Source organism: Henckelia pumila, chromosome 4 (assembly GCF_033568475.1).
Source record: "Henckelia pumila isolate YLH828 chromosome 4, ASM3356847v2, whole genome shotgun sequence".
NCBI lineage: Eukaryota > Viridiplantae > Streptophyta > Magnoliopsida > Lamiales > Gesneriaceae > Henckelia > Henckelia pumila.
Window position 1 is genome coordinate 177,668,208 of NC_133123.1, and position 20,480 is coordinate 177,688,687.

Here is a 20,480-nt window from a genome sequence, read left to right on the forward strand (position 1 = left end):
AAGAAACCGATGTTGCCGCGAGTGTTGCAACATCGGAGAACCCATCCTCAGCCCCTTCTCTGCCGATTGTTCCAGTTCCCATGGAACCCGTACCACTTGCTACAATCATGCCTGGTGAACCTGGAAATAAGATCTATGTGGAGAATTTGCCCAATTTTGATGTTCTGAACCGTGTTCATCCTCCTCCACCGATAGTCCACAGATAAAAAAGGCAAGCAGGGTATGACCCTGATTTTACCCAGTCCAAGCATTTTTACAAGGGTCCTCGTATCTCTGTGGCCGAAGAGGATCGTAGCTCTGGTGATGATTCAGAGGATGCTGATTACGAGTTTGTTGCTCGCAAAAAACCCTCATCCACTGATGCCTCTGCCTCCGCTCCAACTGCTGAATCTGCTTCTGAGAGCAATGATTTGAGTTTTTCTAATGAGGTTCCTCCTCTTGCTCAAACCAAGCAAGCAGATGGTGAATCATCCAATCCTACGGAGACTCCTTTTTTTGATGAAGATGCCACATTGGCACAAATTTTGGGGAGCCTTAAGCAAAGAAAAACTACTTCCTCTATTCCTTCCTCCACTCATCTCTCCAATGATGAGCCTGATGCTGAAATGTTAGAGGAATTTGCTACAGGCAAAGCTCATCGAGATGTTGATATTTCTGCCTCTTCCTCCTCTTCTGATTCTGCTGCAAGTTCTTCCGACAAGAGTGTTGATATTGAAGCAGACGAGGATTCTGATGATGTTTCCAGCATGGATGCTGATGGAGAACCTCTAGAGAAAGAGGATGTTTCTGCTGCTGAGGCCAGTGTTGCTGTTGGTGTTGTCAACACCACAGACAATACTGTTGATGAAGAATATGACACAGATTCTGCTCATTCCCTCATGTTTTATTCTGGAGAAGCCGCTGCTGTTTGGCCTCTCTTCATTCATAGAGGACTGTTGGATGAGAGAAACATTGATGTACGCTCCTACAATAGGTAAAATCTCGTTGATTTTCTTAAACTTAGGCAGCTTTACTCTATTGTTGTTGCTGTGATACCCTATTGTAAGATGGTCATTCTAGAATTCTACGCCAACCTAACTTCAAGCATTGAAGATCCAGACTCGGCAAAGTATGGTTTGGTTTATCTTCGGGGTAGGCTGTTTGAGTTTACTCCAGCTGTTATCAACTATTTATACTCAACCCCCGATGTAGATGAAGGACACCATCCAGATATCAATGAATTTATTTATTTCCTTACTGGTGGCTTGGTCAAACAGTTTTCTGACCATTTTTTTGTAGCCAAGTTAACTTCATTCTATTTGGTCCTTCATAAGACCGCTATAAGGTATTGGACGCCTTCTTCAAACTCCACCGTGGTAACACGGCCACAGGCGTTCATTCTATTTGCCATAGGGACTGGGAGTCCTTTCAATTTTGGGAAGCAGGTCTTTCGAACAGTTCTTCAGTTTGCTGATGGAGGACTCAAATCTACAAAGCTGTCATTCCCATCCTTGATTTATGGCATTTTAGAGTCTCGGGCATTCATCCGCTATATCACAAAAGATCTCTCTGATCAACCTGAGATTTTGAAGATAGCAGCTGGACTCCTCAAGGGAAATCGAGTTCTTGATTTGCCTTGGACTGCCACTCCTACTCCTGCTGCTGCAGTTGCTAATGTTGCACCCGGTGTTGCCAACACGGGTGACAACACTAAAGAAAAATTGTCTCCTACTTCTCTGGATTTTACCACTTCAACTATTCAGCTCTAGATGACACGTGCTGAGGAGAAGATTGCTCAAGCACAGGAAGATATTGCCTTCTATAGCACGGTGTTGGCTGACTGTCGCAGACAACTTGGCATTTTTGGCCAAATAGGGGGAGATAGTGCACAAGAAGATGAAGCTGGTCCATTTGGGACTAAAAATGATGAAGAGGAAGCTATTGATCAAGAGGGATCACATAGTGATCAGTTTTAGTTTTTGCTTCTTTCCTTAATTTTGATTCGTTGTTTAGTTTCGTTCCTTTTGTTTAATATAATTGTTTTTGTTTGATCTAGTTATGTGGCTTATAAATATATTCTATCTTAACTAGGTTAACACCTTCTAACCCTCTTATATATGCTCTGTTATATGAATCATAGAATCCCTAAGTTATGGTTCGTGTTATCTTTGGTGTTACCAACACGAGGGACAATACTTCAGGGGAAGACTTAAAATTCAGGGGGAGAAGGATTTTTAAACTCAGGGGGAGTTTATGATTATTCCTACTTGTGCGATGTTTTGTCCAGAAAGAAAAAAGGGGGAGATTGAAAGGAATTTTAATTCCTTGATATTTTCGATCTTAATTATTAAATAATATTTGATTTTGCTTTCTAGATAAGTTAAAATATTTGGCAAATATTATGTGCATATTTCGAATATCTTAAGAAATATATTTGTCATGATCAATTATATCTTGATAAGGTAGTTAATAGATATATTAAGTATTCGATATTATCAAAATATGATTTGCTAGATTTGATAGAGTTTTATTTTTACTTAAACATGTTTTCTTATTCATGTAGGACTCTATCTAAAGAAACCTTCAAGACTTGGATGCTAATCTATAAAAGGAGGTTTTCACACACAAGAGAAAGTAAGACTTCAGACGTACAATTCTCTGCGCATAGATTGAAGAATTCCATTGATGAATTCCATTGAAGATTCTGAAGCAAGGTTTTTTCAATCATCGTTATTGCTTGTCCCCGTGTTGCCGTTCGTGTTGAAGACATCAGAGACAACACTGTGGGAACTGTGTTGTTGAAGATCTTTTCGTGTCTCTTCAATTTAGGCTACGGGAGTTGCATCTATTGTTTTTACCCAGATTTCTTTAGGATGCAAGTTTGATTTCTTAACTTGTTGAGAAATTTAGGATTTATTGATTTTTCATAAAATCGCTAGTATTGGTTTGTAAGACTGATCTAACGTTTTCTAGTGATATTTAGTCTAAGGCACCCGCACGAGTTTTATACTCGTTCAAAATTATTTACTTGTGTTTTATTTACGTTTTAAATTTCCGCTGCACTGTGTTGTTGTAGGTGTTACAACACCAAGTACAACACTGTATGTTTCACGTAACAAACCACGTACACAGTTTCTTTCAAAATGCTAACATTTCTAATTTTTTTTAAATTTAAATTTATCATTAATTTATCTATTTTCATATCTTCGATTTTTAATATTTGAAATTATATAATCATTTTCGCTATCGTTCGATTTGATTAAAAAAAATATGTCTTATAATCAGAATTATTCGGGTGATTCTCTAATTTCCAACAAGAACTACACATATTATGTTCGTAAATAGGTATGGCTCCGGTTCAATTTTAATCGAGTCAACATGCTGGTTACCTGTTGACCCGGTTCAACTAGCCGAGACCGTGGTCATCTAATCTTAATTGAGATGGTCAAATGAAATTTATTAACAACATTTAACTAAAGAATAAGTTATATATAACGGTACTACATATTTATGTTTGTGAGATGGTCGGTCCATATTTACAATGAAAAATAATATTTTTAATAAAAATAATACGTTTTCATTTGTCGGATTGGATATCTATCTCATCAAGCATAAAACGATCAATTGGAGTTTTGTGTTAACAAAATTGTAATTAAATTAATTTAAACGAAGTAAATGTGCGTATAAATTTATCATCGGTAGCTGAGTAATAATTTTTGAATACTCATATATATACTATACTATTATATAAAAGGTTGAGGACTTTTGAATGACTGTTTTTTTATATGTCATGACACATCAAAATATCTTCCAATTATACCATTTTTTCCACTTTTTTTTATTCTACCTTTTTCAATATAGTAGTATATTAAATTTATATTATCTTTCCAATAACTAATTTTTAACTACTAAATAATATATTATTTCATAAATAAAAAATCATAAAATATTATATATTATATCACACACGCAATTGCGTGTGCTTCTATCGCTAGTAATAAATAAAATTAACACTCAAGCGTATTTCCGATAATATTTTCCGTACCAAAATCAATTAATCACGCACCCCATTACTTCATAGAGTAAAAATTAATTTGGTACATGAGCTATTGGTTAAATGTCAAATTGGTACACGAACTTTTATTAATAGATTAATTGGTACATGTCCACAGGATTTTGACCAAATTATTTTGAAGAAAATGGTATAATTGTTTTTTGATAATACAAGTTAATTAATGCAATAATATTATTTTGTTTTAAAACAAGCATCATCGTTTTTGTCCGCCATAAAAACCGAGAAAGACTTTCAATTTATTCTTAGTCATGTTCTCTTATAAAATTATTGTGTTTAAATAAACTTTCAATTTTTTATTTGTTGATTAAAAAACATGTAACATGCTATGATGAAGTTTAATTGATGATTTGATGAATTTTTATTATAAATATAATTTGAAAATTTAAATTAATTTTTAATAAAACTTACGTATTATTTTTATTAAAATAATATATTCAATAAATTTTTACATAGTTAAAATATTAAAAAATATTTTATCACAATCACTATTTATTTAATATTTTTTTCAAAATATTAATGAAAAAATTATGTATACAAAAATCAAAATTTTAGCTAAAAAAATAATTATTTACTTTTTCTGGTATCAATTTATTTATTACAATTCTTTAGATATTGTATGTCTTAATATAATTTATTTAATTTTTTTCGTTGAAATATATAATTTATTTAATATATATAATATAATAAATATTATGTACAAATAAAAATTTTAACCAAATCATTTTTTACATTTAAAATATAATATACAAATACATCTAATTAGAATTTAAAATAAAATGTGTATTTTTGTAATAAATGATAAATTAGACATTTTACATAAATGTCACCGAAAATTGACCGGAATTCGAGGACATGTACCAATTAAGTCATTAACAAAAATTTGTGTATCAATTTGACATTTAACCAATAGTTCTTGTATTAAATTAATTTTTACTCTTATTTCATATATAAAACAAAGAGTAATATTCATTTCGGTACATTAACTATTGATAAAATGTCAAATTAATACATGAACTATTGTAAATGATTTAATTGGTACACGATCAAAAATCAAGTTTACCCTTAACCTATATTGCTATTAAGTCTAATTATTATTATTATTTAATTTTGATTATGTACATAATTTTATTTTCAAGGTTATTTAATTGATTAATTTTAAAAATATCACATTTATTTACAATTATATCATAATAATAATTGTCAACTAAAATTATACAACAATGAATATAGCATTATATTGATAAAATATATTAAAACAAATATATAAATCACCGAAGCCCGTTGATATTGTTTTTAGTGTGTTGAAGCGAACATAATCACCGTTTTAATTTTTCAAAATCTAGAATCATTCTGTTGAAAATTCGAAAAAAAATATTTTCAACATTAAAGTTTGAGATTATTTTTTTAAAAAAAACAATCTCATAGAAAAAAAAAAAACTCACCCATTGTCTCGATTTGCGTGATTCTAATGACATAAAATTTCTCTACTTGATTTAAAAATTTGTGAGTTTATATTTTTTTACTCATGCTTGAATAATATAAATAAATATTTATTTTATTATATTTTTATCGATATATTAAATATATTTTAGTCGTGTATATGATTTATTTATTGAATATAATTTTATTAATATATAATTTTTATATCAAATTTTTTTCTAAAAAAAAGGATAATATTTGATATAGATAGAAATAAATATATCATTTTATTATATATTTATTAATATTTTCAAAATATATTATATTTGAATAAATAATTTATTAATAGTAAAATATAAATATATTATAAAATATAAAATACTTATTTCTTATAATTAGTAAATAAATATAAATTCATTTTTACACTTTTAATCAATAAAAATTACTTTGAAAAATAAAATGTGATTTTAGTTGAATTTATTAAAAATATTAGACCTAAACAATTTTATTAAAAGATAAAATTGAGTTTCTAGTTAGATCACGTACCAATTAAGTCATTTTCAATAACTTATTTATCAATTTGATATTTTACCAATATTTCGTGTACCAAAAAGACTTTTACTCTAAAATATCCTCGAAATTGATGTGTGAAATAGTGCCTAAATGTGAGTCCTAATCAAACAATTGCCCACAAATCAGCGGATTCATTTCATTTAGGCTTCTCAGAAAATAATTGTTAAAACTAGTATTTTCTTCCTGACATTGTAATCTCCAATGTAGCATACAACTAAGGTAAGCCGCAAGCTTCATGCGTACTAACATTCAATTACGAACAGCAGGTAATATAAGATGATTTCATTGAGAGGCTCCGAAGGAGGAATGAGTGAGGTACTAAGATCCTTGAAGAGGGATTGGTTTCACCGCATTCGTGATTCGTTTAAATGCAGTCTTAACTCGTTCTTTAAGGCCTTCGTTCTCACTCTCGACTTCACCGTTCTGTTTGTTGAGACGAGCCAAATTCCCATCAACATCAATTACCAGTCTCCCGTCGTTCTCATATTTGACATTTCCGAATATAGAAACAAGGAGTGCATGAATGATTTTGTCCACTTTCTTGGTTCTTTCTTCTTCACTTGGTTCTTGTTCGGACTCGACCACCACCTTAGGCAATTCCCGACTAGCATTTAGAACCAGAGCGACGATGGAGTCTGAGACCATATCACTGACTGGATCTGCTGTCCAGTGCAGTGAAACATGATTCTCTGATTCTTGTTTGACTGTTACTCTGTCGTGCACTCGTAAAGTTGGAACCCCAGATTCTTCATCTAATGAGGATTCTACACTTTGGTAAATCTTTTTAAGCCTGTATTTTATAACACCAAAGGCACCAGAATATGGTATTGTGATCCTCTGAAGTATGTTACCAGTAGATAGTTGGGAGAAGATGTGAAGATCTTCGGGTGCCATGATCTGATAAGTGAAGCCTTTTTTGACAAGCAAACCGGAAACGATTCCACCAACAGCGGGTTTTTCTTCGGCTAACTTTCCTATAGTTTTCGCCATTTTCTGGGAGTTGAAGTGCATTTCCACAGACTGACAGTTCTTTGGGGTTAAGATTTTTGTGTTTCCATCGGCAAACACAGAGAGGAGCTTCTGTTTGAGACGTCCCATCTCATTAGCCTCACCATGAACCAGAATGATATTAGGAGGCATAAGCTCTTTCAGAAATGTGCTTGTCTGGTTATAATCTGCATGAGCCGAGAAGGAAATATAATGGACTTGCATGTTCAAAGGAGCCGTCAAACCGCTTGCTAGCGTAACTTCTTTAGGTTCATTAATAATGGTTTTCGCCAACGTCCCTTCGACAACATACCCAGGTATAACACAAGAATTTTTCTTGTCTGAGCACCATCTGTCAAACAGCTGTCTCGACAACCCACTTTGAAGCCCACCCGGGGTAGCCATCACCACTGCTGGGCCAACATCACGAAATTCATCAAGACTTTTTAGTGGAGAAATGTGTTTGAAATCAAATGGATTTGAACTAGCAAACTGGTTGCGAATTCTCTCATTCATCGCATTAATGTAGGTCTGATAAACGGCCATGCATCTTTTTGCAAGAGGGGAGGCATAATATATAGGGACATTGTGGAGTTCAGGATGGCTTGACCAGTACTCGTCAAGGATCAGTAGTAGTTCTTGTGCGCGGCCAAGGGCAAAAGCAGGAATCAGAACTCGGCCACCTTGAGAAACCGTAGAGTGAATGACATCAGTAAAAAGCTTTTCTCGTATATGACGAGGTTGGTGAGTTTGAACACCATAAGTTGATTCAATAATGCAAACATCAGGTGAGAATTGTGGAAGCTCAGCAGCACGAAGGTGGCGGTCTTCTTCTCGTGAATAGTCACCAGTGTAGAGTACTCGAACACCAGCAATGTCAACCATAAACATGGCAGCACCAAGCACATGACCAGCAGTATAACACCAAAAGCGGACACCGTTAACCTCCAGGGTCTGATGAAAGTCAATAACCTGGAGAGCAAGTAAATATCAGATAGGTGACACTTACATTTTGACTTCTTTAACATTTCCATTGATGAGTTTGAAAAGCATAAAATAAAAGTTGACCCTAAGGGACACGGTGACAAACAGTTTGCTTATTCAACAACTCTATAATCAGTTTAGGCACTAGGGAGCAATAACTGGTTAGTATTGGCCCTTTTCAAACAATAGATAATATTTGAGTGATTGATTTAAGAGTACAACAGATGACATTGATGATAGACTATCTTCTATCACATAGCAGTAGCACAACACTAAGAATAAGACACATTGGGTAATGCATTATCACCACACTCTTCCCCATATACTTGAATATTTTGAATGTCATAGGGAGCAATCAGCTCAGAACTTACATGGTATCTGTAAAACAAAAATAGAATTGCTACTTCAGTGACATTTACTACACTATACCACTCCACCCGAACACCCTCGTATTTCTCAGTGTTACAGAAAAAAGTTTACTGCACAAATAGAGAGAGTGACACATGCACTAGTAATTTAGATACATATGAATAGAAACCAATGCTATACTACTCTGATGACAGAGAGCGGCTCCTGGATCAAGTTTACAATGGTGCGTCAAACTCCAGGAATATCTCAAAGCACAGGCGATTTGCACCATCGAAGCAAATTACATGCCCCCATGAACAGATGAAATTCCCCATTCCAAGTAGAGAAGATAAAAATGTAAATAATAAATATACATGACATATTAACAACCCATCACCTTATTGATTCTTAAAATTTAAGTGGGAAATAAATTCATTAAATGAAATGTTTACACATAAGCAAACCTCAATTTTATCCATTGAACGAAGAATGTCTTGTTCGTCATAAAGCATATCTTCAACTGAAACCTTGCTAACTTTAACATAATCGGTCAAAAGCAACTTGTAAATGGCCTTAGTTGCATGTGTCATGAAAACTCGGCCCCTGAATGTGGTCTGAAATAAGAAAGAAAGAACTATGAACCTACAACACAGAAACCTGTTCATTGTCCTATTTTAAGCTCATAATCAAAGCAACCAACCTTTTCCAGAAAATATGGGAGAGAAGCAGCATGGTCCAAGTGAAAACTGCATGCAAAAAGTAACATAACAATATTTAGGGACCTAAATGTAGGATTGTACAGGCTGAAAATATTAAAACTACTGTTCACAATAAAACTAGGAAAAGAAAGGTTTAGAAAGGATTTCAACATTTTGTCGCTCTCAGATCAAATTTACAACCAAATTTGTTAAAGACAATTTTACAGGACAAGTGAATGTGGTCTAGTATGCATCACAAATATTCAACAGCAGATCTAGGATAAGACACCTCTTTTGCTTCATCTACTTTTTAGTTAAATGACTTCAATTCTCCATCTCTTCCTCTCAGGTGGTTGCACTTTGCACAGTTCATTTTAACTCATCCCTAATCAATGCTGTATATTCATAATTCATTCCAGAAAATAGAAGTTTAAACTAAAAATAACTCAAGGAACCATGGTGAAAAAAGATGGATAGAGAATTTCTTCAAAAATGCTCCCCATTTTTTTCTTCCATCCTCACACACCCCTTTAACAACAGCCATGTCTTTGGAAGATCTTTTTCGTCTCCATCACTGCCCTTACAGCAGTATATTAATCTTTTTCTTCATTTTTCGCAGAGTTCAGAAATAGTTATTTAAAAAAATATATTAAAACTAAGGGAGCATTTGAGGCTTGTTAACTCCAGCTGCAGAAGTTATTTGCAGCTGTTCCTGCCATGACGTGAGTTTTCATGGTAGGGTCAGATTTCGCTGCAGCCTGCAGACATCTTAAATTTTTTTATTTTTATTAAAACCAAGTTAGCATTTTGTAGCTTCAGTTGCAGAAGTTATTTGCAGATTCCGACTTTTTACGCGGCTGCCGGTGGTCTTGCTCTTCAGGCAAAGCCCTGTAATGGCTGCTGTTTCCCGCCAAGATATGAGTCCTCGTGGTAGGGTCAGACCCGCTGCAGATATCATGGCTGGTTTTATGTTTTCTAAACTCTCATTTGGAATCAATTAGAGGTACGAAGCGCTCACTGTTCTAGCCAGTGGAGCCCATCAAATCAATTTTTTATAAAAGAGAGAGGGAAAAAGAAAGAAAAGGCAAGTGACGTTCAGAGAATTAAAAACATTTAAGACATTCCGATCAAATCCATCCAAGATACTAATTTGGCAGAAAGCAACAAAATTAGTAGATCAGCCCACCCTCTCCGCAAAAAGAGAATTCACAATAGGCAGAACAAGTTTTATTGATCGGAATGCCTCTTTTCAGGAATGATGCATCCTATCAATGAAGTCCAGCCAAGCTACAGTGGGATTTTATTATCAGTTATCACAGTTTGTAATTGGCGGAAAGGTTTGATAAAGCAGCAACATACATTAGTCCAGAGATCAATGCCACTAAGACAAAACACAAAGAAGAGGCAACAAAACTAAAACATGGTAAATAATGGGCGGAAATGACACAGTAAAAGAAAGACATACTGAGTAACAAGAAGAACATCAATCTTTGAAGGATCTATTTCATCAAAATAAGGCAAAGCAGCCATGCCTGAGACAGCCGGATGAATGCCGCAGTCAAACTAACATAAAAATGAATGCAGCTCGTCAGTGGTCCACATATACAATCATCTTATAAGGGTTTTCATGTCTTGCTTATTACATAAATGAAGCAGTAAACCTAAATTTGACATACCATGATATTTTTACCCTTGTAAGTCATGTAAACACAGGAGCGCCCCACTTCACTGCCTGCTCCCAACGGAGTGATAATGAGCTCATCCCCATCATTGGATGCAGATCTCTTTGAAGGAGATGGTTGCCCTGTTGAAGCCATTATTGTTGACTCCAAAATCCAGAATGGAATGCCAAGCTTCCTTTATTAACCAACTAATCCACCCTGCTCCACATAAGAGAACGGAAGGAAAGAGGTGAGATTAGGACATTAGTATGTCATATAAAAGTTGAAAAAATTGCACAAAAAATCAGCATTGAGGGGAGTGAACTCCCAAATTCAGATTAAAAGGATGGTGTATGGTAAACTCCTGATCCGATTAGAAAAGCAGTAATAAGTCAGTAATTCTAACAAAAATCAGCTTTTGACTGATGATTCTCGTTATATTACTGGGTTTTCCTATCGCACAAACAATGCACCCACATTCTTGAACTTCTGAATAAAGCTAACAAAACCAACATAATCCAAAACCTTTAAATACTTGCAAACTTTTCCAATATAGATGCAAAGTAAAACAAAGAATTTCTCAGTCAAAACATTTGGCGTGCATCCATTCGTCACTCTGCCACTTAACCCACTCAACCAATACTACAGATGAGCTAAAACTACTTATCACATATGTAATCATCACAAATTTGTGCAGGTAAGTCAAGAGAAAAGTCTATGAGTTTGCAAAACCTAATCTGGACAAAGTTTACCCATTTTTTAACCCGAAAGGAATCAATTTTTTTATAGCACACCGCTAGAACTTCCCTGTTCCTTAAAGTTGTAAATATCTTAATACTAATCTTACAAGCTATTTAATTAAACACTACAAAAATTGATTTTAAGTATCCTGATGTAACAAAAATGCCAAAGAACTATACTGTAGTGCGCACACCTCAGTGACGGAAGCAGCATTGAGCGGCGGTATTGGAGCCGGCGAAGAGTGCAGAGGTTTTGGGGAAGATTTTGAGCAAGTGCGAGTGGAGTGGGAGTGGGTGACGGCTGAACCCAAAGAAATGGGTAAAGAAATTAGGTCAACCGGATGGATACACAAGCAATTAGCAAAGCCAAAGGGTTTTTTAACGGTTTACATCAACTAATTTCTACGATTAAAGCAACACGGTTGAAACACTAATCACTCCATTCGGCGTGATTACAAGAGTCCCGCCATTACAAATGGCGAGACTTTATATTTAATTAAATAATAATATAAGAGAACGAGACTTCCAATTTGTATTATTCATGTTTATCATGTTAAAATATAAAATTTATGGTTGTAATTTTTATTATGTTATTAAAACTATAGAATTTATATTTTTAATAATAATAATTCAATAAAAATTATTATTAATTTTTTTGTGCACTACTTGCATAATGAATTTTTTATACAATATTAATATATTTGATAGTATCTATTTATATAAAATAACACTAATATATTCGATACTGTTTTTTTTTTAAAAAAATACTACATTCATCACAAATAAGATAATGATTCAAAATTTGTGTGATAATAATAATAATAATAATAATAATAATAATAATAATAATAATAATAATAATAATAATAATAATAATAATAATAATAATAATAATATACAAGTCTCGAGTCCATGTTCAAGTCACGTCGGTTGTGCGGACAGTTTCTTTTATATCGTTATACTCTGATTTCATATTGTAATTGTACTCTAATAATAATAATAATAATAATAATAATAATAATATATGTTGTTATTATTATCTTAGCTTATTAATTTAGTGTGAGACCCCGTTTATAATCTTATAATCTCGGATAATTAACCAAAATCGAACACAAAGAGCCGCGAAAAACGAATCCAAAAAAAAAAAAATTTAAAAAGAGCCTCGCGCCCGCGCGAGCTATCTCCTCGCGCGCGCGCAAGCTAAGAGGCTAGAAGCCTCGCGGGATGCTCGCGCCCGCGCGAGGGGAGTGCTCGCGTGCGCGCGGGCAAAACAAACAGAGTTCTTCAGGCTCCTCGCGCGCCCGCGCGCTGGCCAAATGGACAGAACAGTGCAGGAACTTGGAAAATCAATCCAAAAGCAACTCCAATCAATTCTAAACTCAAGAATACATACATAACAATATTCTAAGTTCTGCCCAAAATACAATAACAAGTTCGACGATAGGGTTCATTCGACCATTCAAAATAATACAAGTCCAAAAGGCACAACCCTGCGATACACGGTGTCTCACTTCTATCATTCTCACCCCGAGCTAACCCAGACGACTCGGTCCAGCTCCTGATCCTCCTGTTGTCAAGTACATATACAAACAAAAACAACAGCCGGATAACCCGGTTAGAAATATAATTTCTAAGTAAAAGAGACAAACATACAATATCAATTAAACACCTCATATTGAAATTTATAAATCATCAATAAATCAAATGAGGGTGGATGTATGCATGACTTCAAAACATCGGGATTATCAAGTCAGATAATCAAAATATCAATCGGTACTCGGTTGGGATCCCGGGGTTAAGTCATTACAAACAACCCACCTACACTCCCATTCGGGGTGGATGTCGCACAACCCAAACCCCTAAACTTCAGAGCAACTATAAGAAGTATTCTGGCACTTGGAAAAACTCTAAATTCAAAGCCACTATAATATAGTTCCCTAAATCGTCTAATTTCAATATGAATCGAATATTCGGCTCAATATGGATGCAAGTATAAACAAAATAATCAATCAAGTTCACACCAACAAATAAACATGCAGTATGTGATTAAGGGACTCGAGAATCAATCGAACTCGAGTATTCAACCCCATTCAAATTCAATGTCGTCTTTTACCTTTCAAGTTCATCGAGGATTCAAATCTGAAAATAACAACGAACTCAATCAATATCGAATCGAATCAAAACAAACCATTTACGATAAGTTCAATATTATACCGTCTTCAACTCTCGAATCGGTTCAACTCTCAAGTTCGTTCCAAACCCGAATCGTCAACCCAAATCTGAAAATGTTGAACATACATGTTCGATATCAATCTACTAATTCAAACAAACCCGAAAATCAAACCGAAACAATACAACCGATAATCTAAAACTCGATTTTGACGGTATAACGGTTATAAACGGTCAAACCAAAAATATCCAATCAACAATCATCAACTCAACACTATTTACAACCCCTCATAACATTCAATCCAAGCCAAAATCCAACAATAACAAAAACCCCAATTTCAAAATTAAGCTCCAAAAATCATATAAAATCCAAACTTCAGTCTTTTTCAAAACCGACTTCGAATACACGGTCTATGCTAGCTCAATAACAACATACTCGAAAATTATCAAATTCTAACAACCCGACAAAAAATCAAATTTCATGGATCGTAACAAAACTTACGTCAAAACGACGCCCTCGTTGCGGTGATCGCGAATATCAACTCGAAACGAAAATCTGACGGTCGGATCGTGCGAATCAGAGGAAGAAGAAGCTTGAAATGTTGGCCATGGCTTCTCGATCTCTCTCTCTGTCAACGTGAGGGTGAGGGAAAAGAATAGGATGAGTGAAGGTGAGAGGTATGGGTGGATAATAATAATACAAGTCAAAGTTTTGACTTGGTCTACCCAACAATTGCAACTCGGTCCTTGAATTTCCAAATTAAATCAATTCAATCCCGGCTCAATTAATCTCCACTAATTCTAAAATAAATAATAATCAACTCTGCTAATCACGAATTAATTAATTTCAAGGCCTTACAATTCTCCCCCTCTAAGATTCGATTTTGTCCTCGAAATCTGACAGATCACATACTGAAACAAGAAAGAATCAAACGGAAGAAAAACTCACATCAATCGAATAACTCTGGAAATCGCTGCCTCATATCAGATTCGGTCTCCAAAGTTGCTTCTTCAACTCCGTGACGACTCCACTGAATCTTCACTAACGGAATCGACTTGTTTCTGAGCTGCTTATCTTTTCTGTCAAGAATCTGAATCGGTCTCTCGAAGTAACTCAGAGTCTCATCTAATTCTGCCTCATCTGGCTGAAGAACATGGGAAAGATCCGGATGATATTTCCGCAACATCGAAACGTGAAACACATCGTGGATGCCTGAAAGAGACGGAGGAAGAGCAATCCTATAGGCAAGATCGTCTATCTTCTCCAAAATCTCATACGGACCAATGAATCTCGGCCACAACTTCCCTCTTTTTCTGAATCTGACAGTACCTTGGAATGGAGAAATCTTCAGAAACACACGGTCTCCCTGATCAAAACACAATGGTCTGCGTCTGATATTCGCATACTTGGCCTGTCGATCTTGGGATGTCTTCATTCTGATTCGAATCAACTTTACCTGCTCTGCCATATCGCGAATCATATCTGGACCCAACTCAGGGGATTCTGAAATCTCATCCCAAAATAACGGAGATCTACTCTTCTTCCCGTACAAAGCTTCAAAATGTGTCATTCCAATACTCGCTTGGAAGCTGTTATTGTACAAAAACTCCACTAGAGGCAAAGAATCCTGCCAACCAGATCCAAAATCAAGCACTACTGCACGAAGCATATCTTCCAAAGTCTGGATTGTACGCTCGGACTGACCGTCGGTCTGAGGGTGATATGCTGTGCTCAAGTGCAAACAAGTACCCAATGCCTCCTGCAAATCGTGCCAAAAGTGAGAAGTGAATCTCGGATCTCTTTCTGATACTATCGACTTCGGCACGCCGTGAAATCTCACAACATCTCTGACATACAACTCGGCCATATGATCGTGATGGTATGCCATTCTATATGGAATGAAACAAGCAGATTTCGTCAACCGGTCAATCACTACCCAAATCGCATCACAACCTCTGACTTAATGCGGTAGCTTCGTGATGAAATCCATAGAGATGTGATCCCACTTCCATTCCGGAACTGGCAAACTGTGCAATAATCCACCTGGTTTCTTCCTCTCGGCTTTCACCTGTTGACAATTCAGACAACGGGACACAAAGCTCATGACATTTCCCTTCAACTGCTTCCACCAGAACTGAGTCTTCAAGTCGTTATATATCTTTCGGCCTCCGGGATGAACACTGAACCGACTGCAATGTGCCTCTCGAAGAATATGCTGTCTCAACTCAGAAACATCGGGCACAACAATACGGTTATTCACGAATAAAACATCATCCCTGACCTAAAATTCTGACTGGTGACCTGATCTGACCCTCTTTATCGAACTCTGACTGCTCGGATCAGATCTCTGAGCCTCTCTAATCAACTGAAACAACTCTGGTTCGGCCTGAATCGCAAAAACTCTGATGGATCTTCTATCGGTCTCAAACTCCAAACCAGAAGTACAACAGTCTTCAATCAATTGAGAGACACCAATCGTAGCAAGAGATAAGGAACAAAGCTTCCGACTAAGAGCATCTGCAGCTGCATTCGACTTTTCAGGATAATACTTGATCTCACAGTCGAAGTCCTTAAGCAAATCCATCCATCTCCTCTGTCTCATGTTCACCTCGGACTGGGAAAACAAGTATTTCAGGCTCTTGTGGTCAGAAAATATCTCAAACGACTCACCATAAAGGTAATGGCGCCAGGTCTTCAAAGCAAAAACGATCGCAGCAAGCTCAAGATCATGGATCGGATAACGAGTCTCGTGCGGCTTCAGCTGCCTCGAAACATAAGCTATGACGTGCTTCATCTGCATAAGAATGCATCCAAGACCACGGTGAGAGGCATCACAGTACACGGAAAAACCTCCCGTACCTAATGGAATAGACAAGATTGGAGCGCTGGTCAACCTCTTCTTCAGCTCAATAAAACTGGCCTCACACTCCTCGGACCAAACAAATGGTGCATTCTTTTGGGTTAACTGGGTGATCGGATTTGCAATGGAAGAGATCCCCTCGATAAATCGGCGATAATACCCTGCTAAACCCATAAATCTTCGGATTTCTGGCACTGATGTCGGTCTCGACCAATTCATAACTGCCTCGATCTTACTGGGGTCCACAGCAATTCCCTCTCTCGATATAATGTTGCCTAGAAAGATAACTCGGTCCAACCAGAACTCGCACTTTGATATCTTAGCAATACAATCCTCAAATGCTCTGCATGATCTGAACGGTTCTTCGAATAGATCAGAATATAGTCAATGAAGATAATGAAGAACTCATCTAAATACCACTGAAAGATACGATTAATCAGATCCATAAAAACTGCTGGAGCATTGGTCAAACTGAACGACATGACTATAAACTCGAAATGCCCATATCTGGTTCTGAAGGTTGTCTTCGGCACATCCTCGTTGCGAACTCTCAGCTGATGATACCCTGATCTCAGATCTATCTTCGAATACACTGAAGAACCTTGTAGTTGATCAAAAAGGTCATCAATTCTAGGTAGAGAATACTTGTTCTTGACCGTCGCTTGATTCAACTGGCGGTAGTCGATGCAGAGTCGCATAGAATCGTCTTTATTCCTCACGAAAAGCACTGGGGTACCCCAAGGTGATACGCTAGGTCGGATGTATCCCTTGGCAATCAAATCTTCTAACTGCTCCTTCAACTCTTTCAGTTCTAACGGAGCCATTCGGTAAGGCGCTTTCGAAATAGGCTGAGTACCTGGTGCAAGTTCAATGTTGAATTCGATCTCTCGAATCGGCGGTAAACCAGGAATCTCGTCCGAAAATACATCAGGAAACTCGCTAACCACTGGTATCTCTGACAACTCAGGGCTAGACCTCTGAACATCCACTGCATAAATCAGGTATCACTCTGCTCCTCTCTGAAGCAAACGAGACATGGATAACACAGAAATCAAAGGAATTCTGGATCGAGAACCCTTACCGAAAAACTTCCAATCATCTGCCATCTCAGGTCTGAATCGAACCACTTTCTGAAAGCAATCTACTGTCGCCCTATACTTGGTCAGAGCATCAATCCCGACAATACAGTCAAAATCAGATAATCCAAGTACAATGCAGTCAATCTCAATCGAATTCCCTTCAGATTCTAACACACAATTACGGACCAATCTCACCGAAGCAGTTTCCCCACCCAAAGGTGAAGTAATAGAAATGACATCAGATAATGGCTCAGCAATTAAATCATACATCACGACAAATCATTCAGAAATAAAACAGTGAGAAGCACCCGTATCAATCAAAACATACGCAGGATAACCAAAAATCAAACAGTTACCTGCTATCACATCATTCGGAGCTGCATTGGTCTGATCCTCTGTCAAAGCAAACACCCTCGCCTACTGTCGAGGAGGTTGGTTCTGATTCTGATTACCTCCCTGATGAGACTGCTGATGGGGCTCAAAAGAATGGACTGTAAAAGCTGATCTCTCGGGCTGAGCTGGCGGTCGAGAAGAACTGCCGCTCTGAGCTCTATCGGATCCTTGCTGAGGACAGACTCTAGCAAAGTGACCCGGCTGCTGGCACATATTACAACTACCAAACACGCCTCGACATTGGTCACTTGGGTTGTAAGAGTGGGTGCCCAGTGAGCCAACTGTGTGGCTATGGGCTTTGATGACTCTTTGTATAAACAATATTTTGTTTAATATTATTTACACTTTTATTAATGGCAATGACTTTATATTACTTCATATTGTTATATTGTGATATACTATTGTTGTTTTGATAAAGACCTTGAATATACTATAGTGTATGTAAGATGTGGTAGAACATGGGGATGTCTATCATGAAATACATCTTATAGTCACTGTATATTCTAAAACCGTTCCTAGTCGATTGAGCCGTCCGATAATAAGGATAAGGATCGCTCGAGTATGAGACTAGCATTTGCGATGCGGAGTACCACGTTTCATTGGTAGGGAACATGGAGATGTTCGAAGCATGCAAATGGATATTCATAGGATGAATAATCGAACTACCCTATCCGGACTTTCCAAGTGGTTATCACTTATCGAGTGGATAAAGTCCGCGGTTTTGGTTGTACACCATTAGTCCTTACGACTTGAAACATCATGGAGACTCTATATGCTAGTGCTGTGCTTTGACTCGTTTACCGACTCTATGGGGGTCATCAGGTGTCGAGATTGGGTACAGTTACGACACATATAGGAGTCAATGCATTGTTGTCAAGGATTCACCACATACTTGCGAGTATGGATATCCTATGCGATCTGAGGAGATATTAGTGTGACAAATCTCTGGCCAGAGTACTTGATGTGATTTAAGAAATGGTTTCTTAGTAGCACATGCGATGTCACTAATTTGATCTTCAAGATGTATTGCATAGTTATCGAATCTTGAGCGACTCTCGATATACCAATGGTTGTTGATTCGATCGGGATATATGGATGAAGGGACCGTACTGTACGCTAACCAAAATCTACTGGTTCTTGTAGGCACTATCAGTGATACCTAGGGAATCATGGGGCGATGTTGCTAGGCGCTTTACCATGATTCGTTGGGTAAGTCGGAAAGTGTTGTTCCGAGTCACAAGGAGTTGTGAGCCCACGGCTAGCTGTATCCCTGAACCATTGAGGGTCACACAGTGTAATGGAGTTTTAATCCCCGTTGAGATAGTTAAATTTAAAGAGTTAAATTTAATGAACTAAGGAGTTGGACTTCTTAAATAAGAGTAAGGGAGTAGGATTTCCTAAAATGACATAGGGATGGACATTTTTGGAAACCACTGAATTCGGATTCAGGAAAATTTATTTTGACTTTAAAATGTGCAGAAATGGTTTCTGTGCAAATTGGTGAAATCGGTTCATCAATCGGAGTCACGATGAATTTTATATTAATTTCTGAACGTGCGGGCTTTGCTTGTCGGGCCCTAGCTTATGACTAATGGGCCCTAAGGTGTTAGTGGCCTGCATTATAAATAAGTTATTTCAGTACAGAAATTACACACAACAGGTCATTATTTTGAGAGACAAAATTTTCGAACCCTAGCTCTCTCTCTAATATTTTCGGCCGCCCCCTTTTGCTCTGTCCGAGAAATTTCGGTCTGTGATTTTGAATCGCAGTCAGGAATAACGAATCAGATTCGTTTAATCTCTTCGCAGAAAACTTCTGATAGATTTTCTAGTGCAATCTATCAGAGGGATTTAAAACCTCATTCGTGGACCTGATTGAAGGAGTTCATCAGTTCCTGGGAGATACAAGAAGCGCAGAGAAATCTGTGTGGTGTCCATTAATCTCGCTTCGAGATTGAAGGTAAAATTTAATTAATTGTTATTTGAATTTTACACACACAATAATTTAATCGTTGAATGGTTGATACCCACACCATGGAATTGTTCCATGATAAAATTTTTAAACTTCCGCTGCACCGGGTATCAATCGTGATTGATCTGACCGCCAGTTTTTTCAACAGTGGTATCAGAGCCAGGTTGCTCAGATCAAACGATTGAATTAATCAATTGTACAAAATTTTTGAGTCTCGGTTTTTGAAACAAAATAAATATTTTTAAATAAAATTTTTTTTTTTCCGGGGCAAAACCCGGGCAGCGATTGGATCGCTGCCCGGAGGGGGCGGCGATGGTCGCTGCCCCCGAAGGGGGCGCACGGCGCCGCCCAGGGCGGCGACCGTCGCCGCCCAAAGGGGGCGCACGGCGCCGCCCAGGGCAGCGCTGTGCGCTGCCCAGCGCAGCGCTGGGCGCTGCGCAGGGCAGCGCTCGGCGCTGCCCAGGGCGGCGCACGGCGCCGCCTAGGGGCGGCGTTCGGCGCCGCCCAGGGCGACGCACGGCGCCGCCCAGCGGCGGCACCAG

The 20,480-nt window shown here is 37.2% G+C and overlaps 1 protein-coding gene across 1 annotated transcript; it reads right to left on the bottom strand.

The window, feature by feature from the left end:
- Positions 1-6,157: 6,157 nt before the first annotated feature.
- On the bottom strand, positions 6,158-11,818 carry LOC140863386 (cleavage and polyadenylation specificity factor subunit 3-I). Its single transcript, XM_073266780.1, has 6 exons — positions 11,659-11,818; positions 10,740-10,943; positions 10,529-10,626; positions 9,066-9,111; positions 8,830-8,979; positions 6,158-8,005 (listed from the first exon to the last, which is right to left on the bottom strand). The coding sequence occupies exons 2-6, from the start codon at positions 10,878-10,880 to the stop codon at positions 6,365-6,367; spliced, it is 2,076 nt and encodes a 691-aa protein (XP_073122881.1). The 5' UTR covers positions 10,881-10,943; positions 11,659-11,818; the 3' UTR covers positions 6,158-6,364.
- Positions 11,819-20,480: the final 8,662 nt, after the last annotated feature.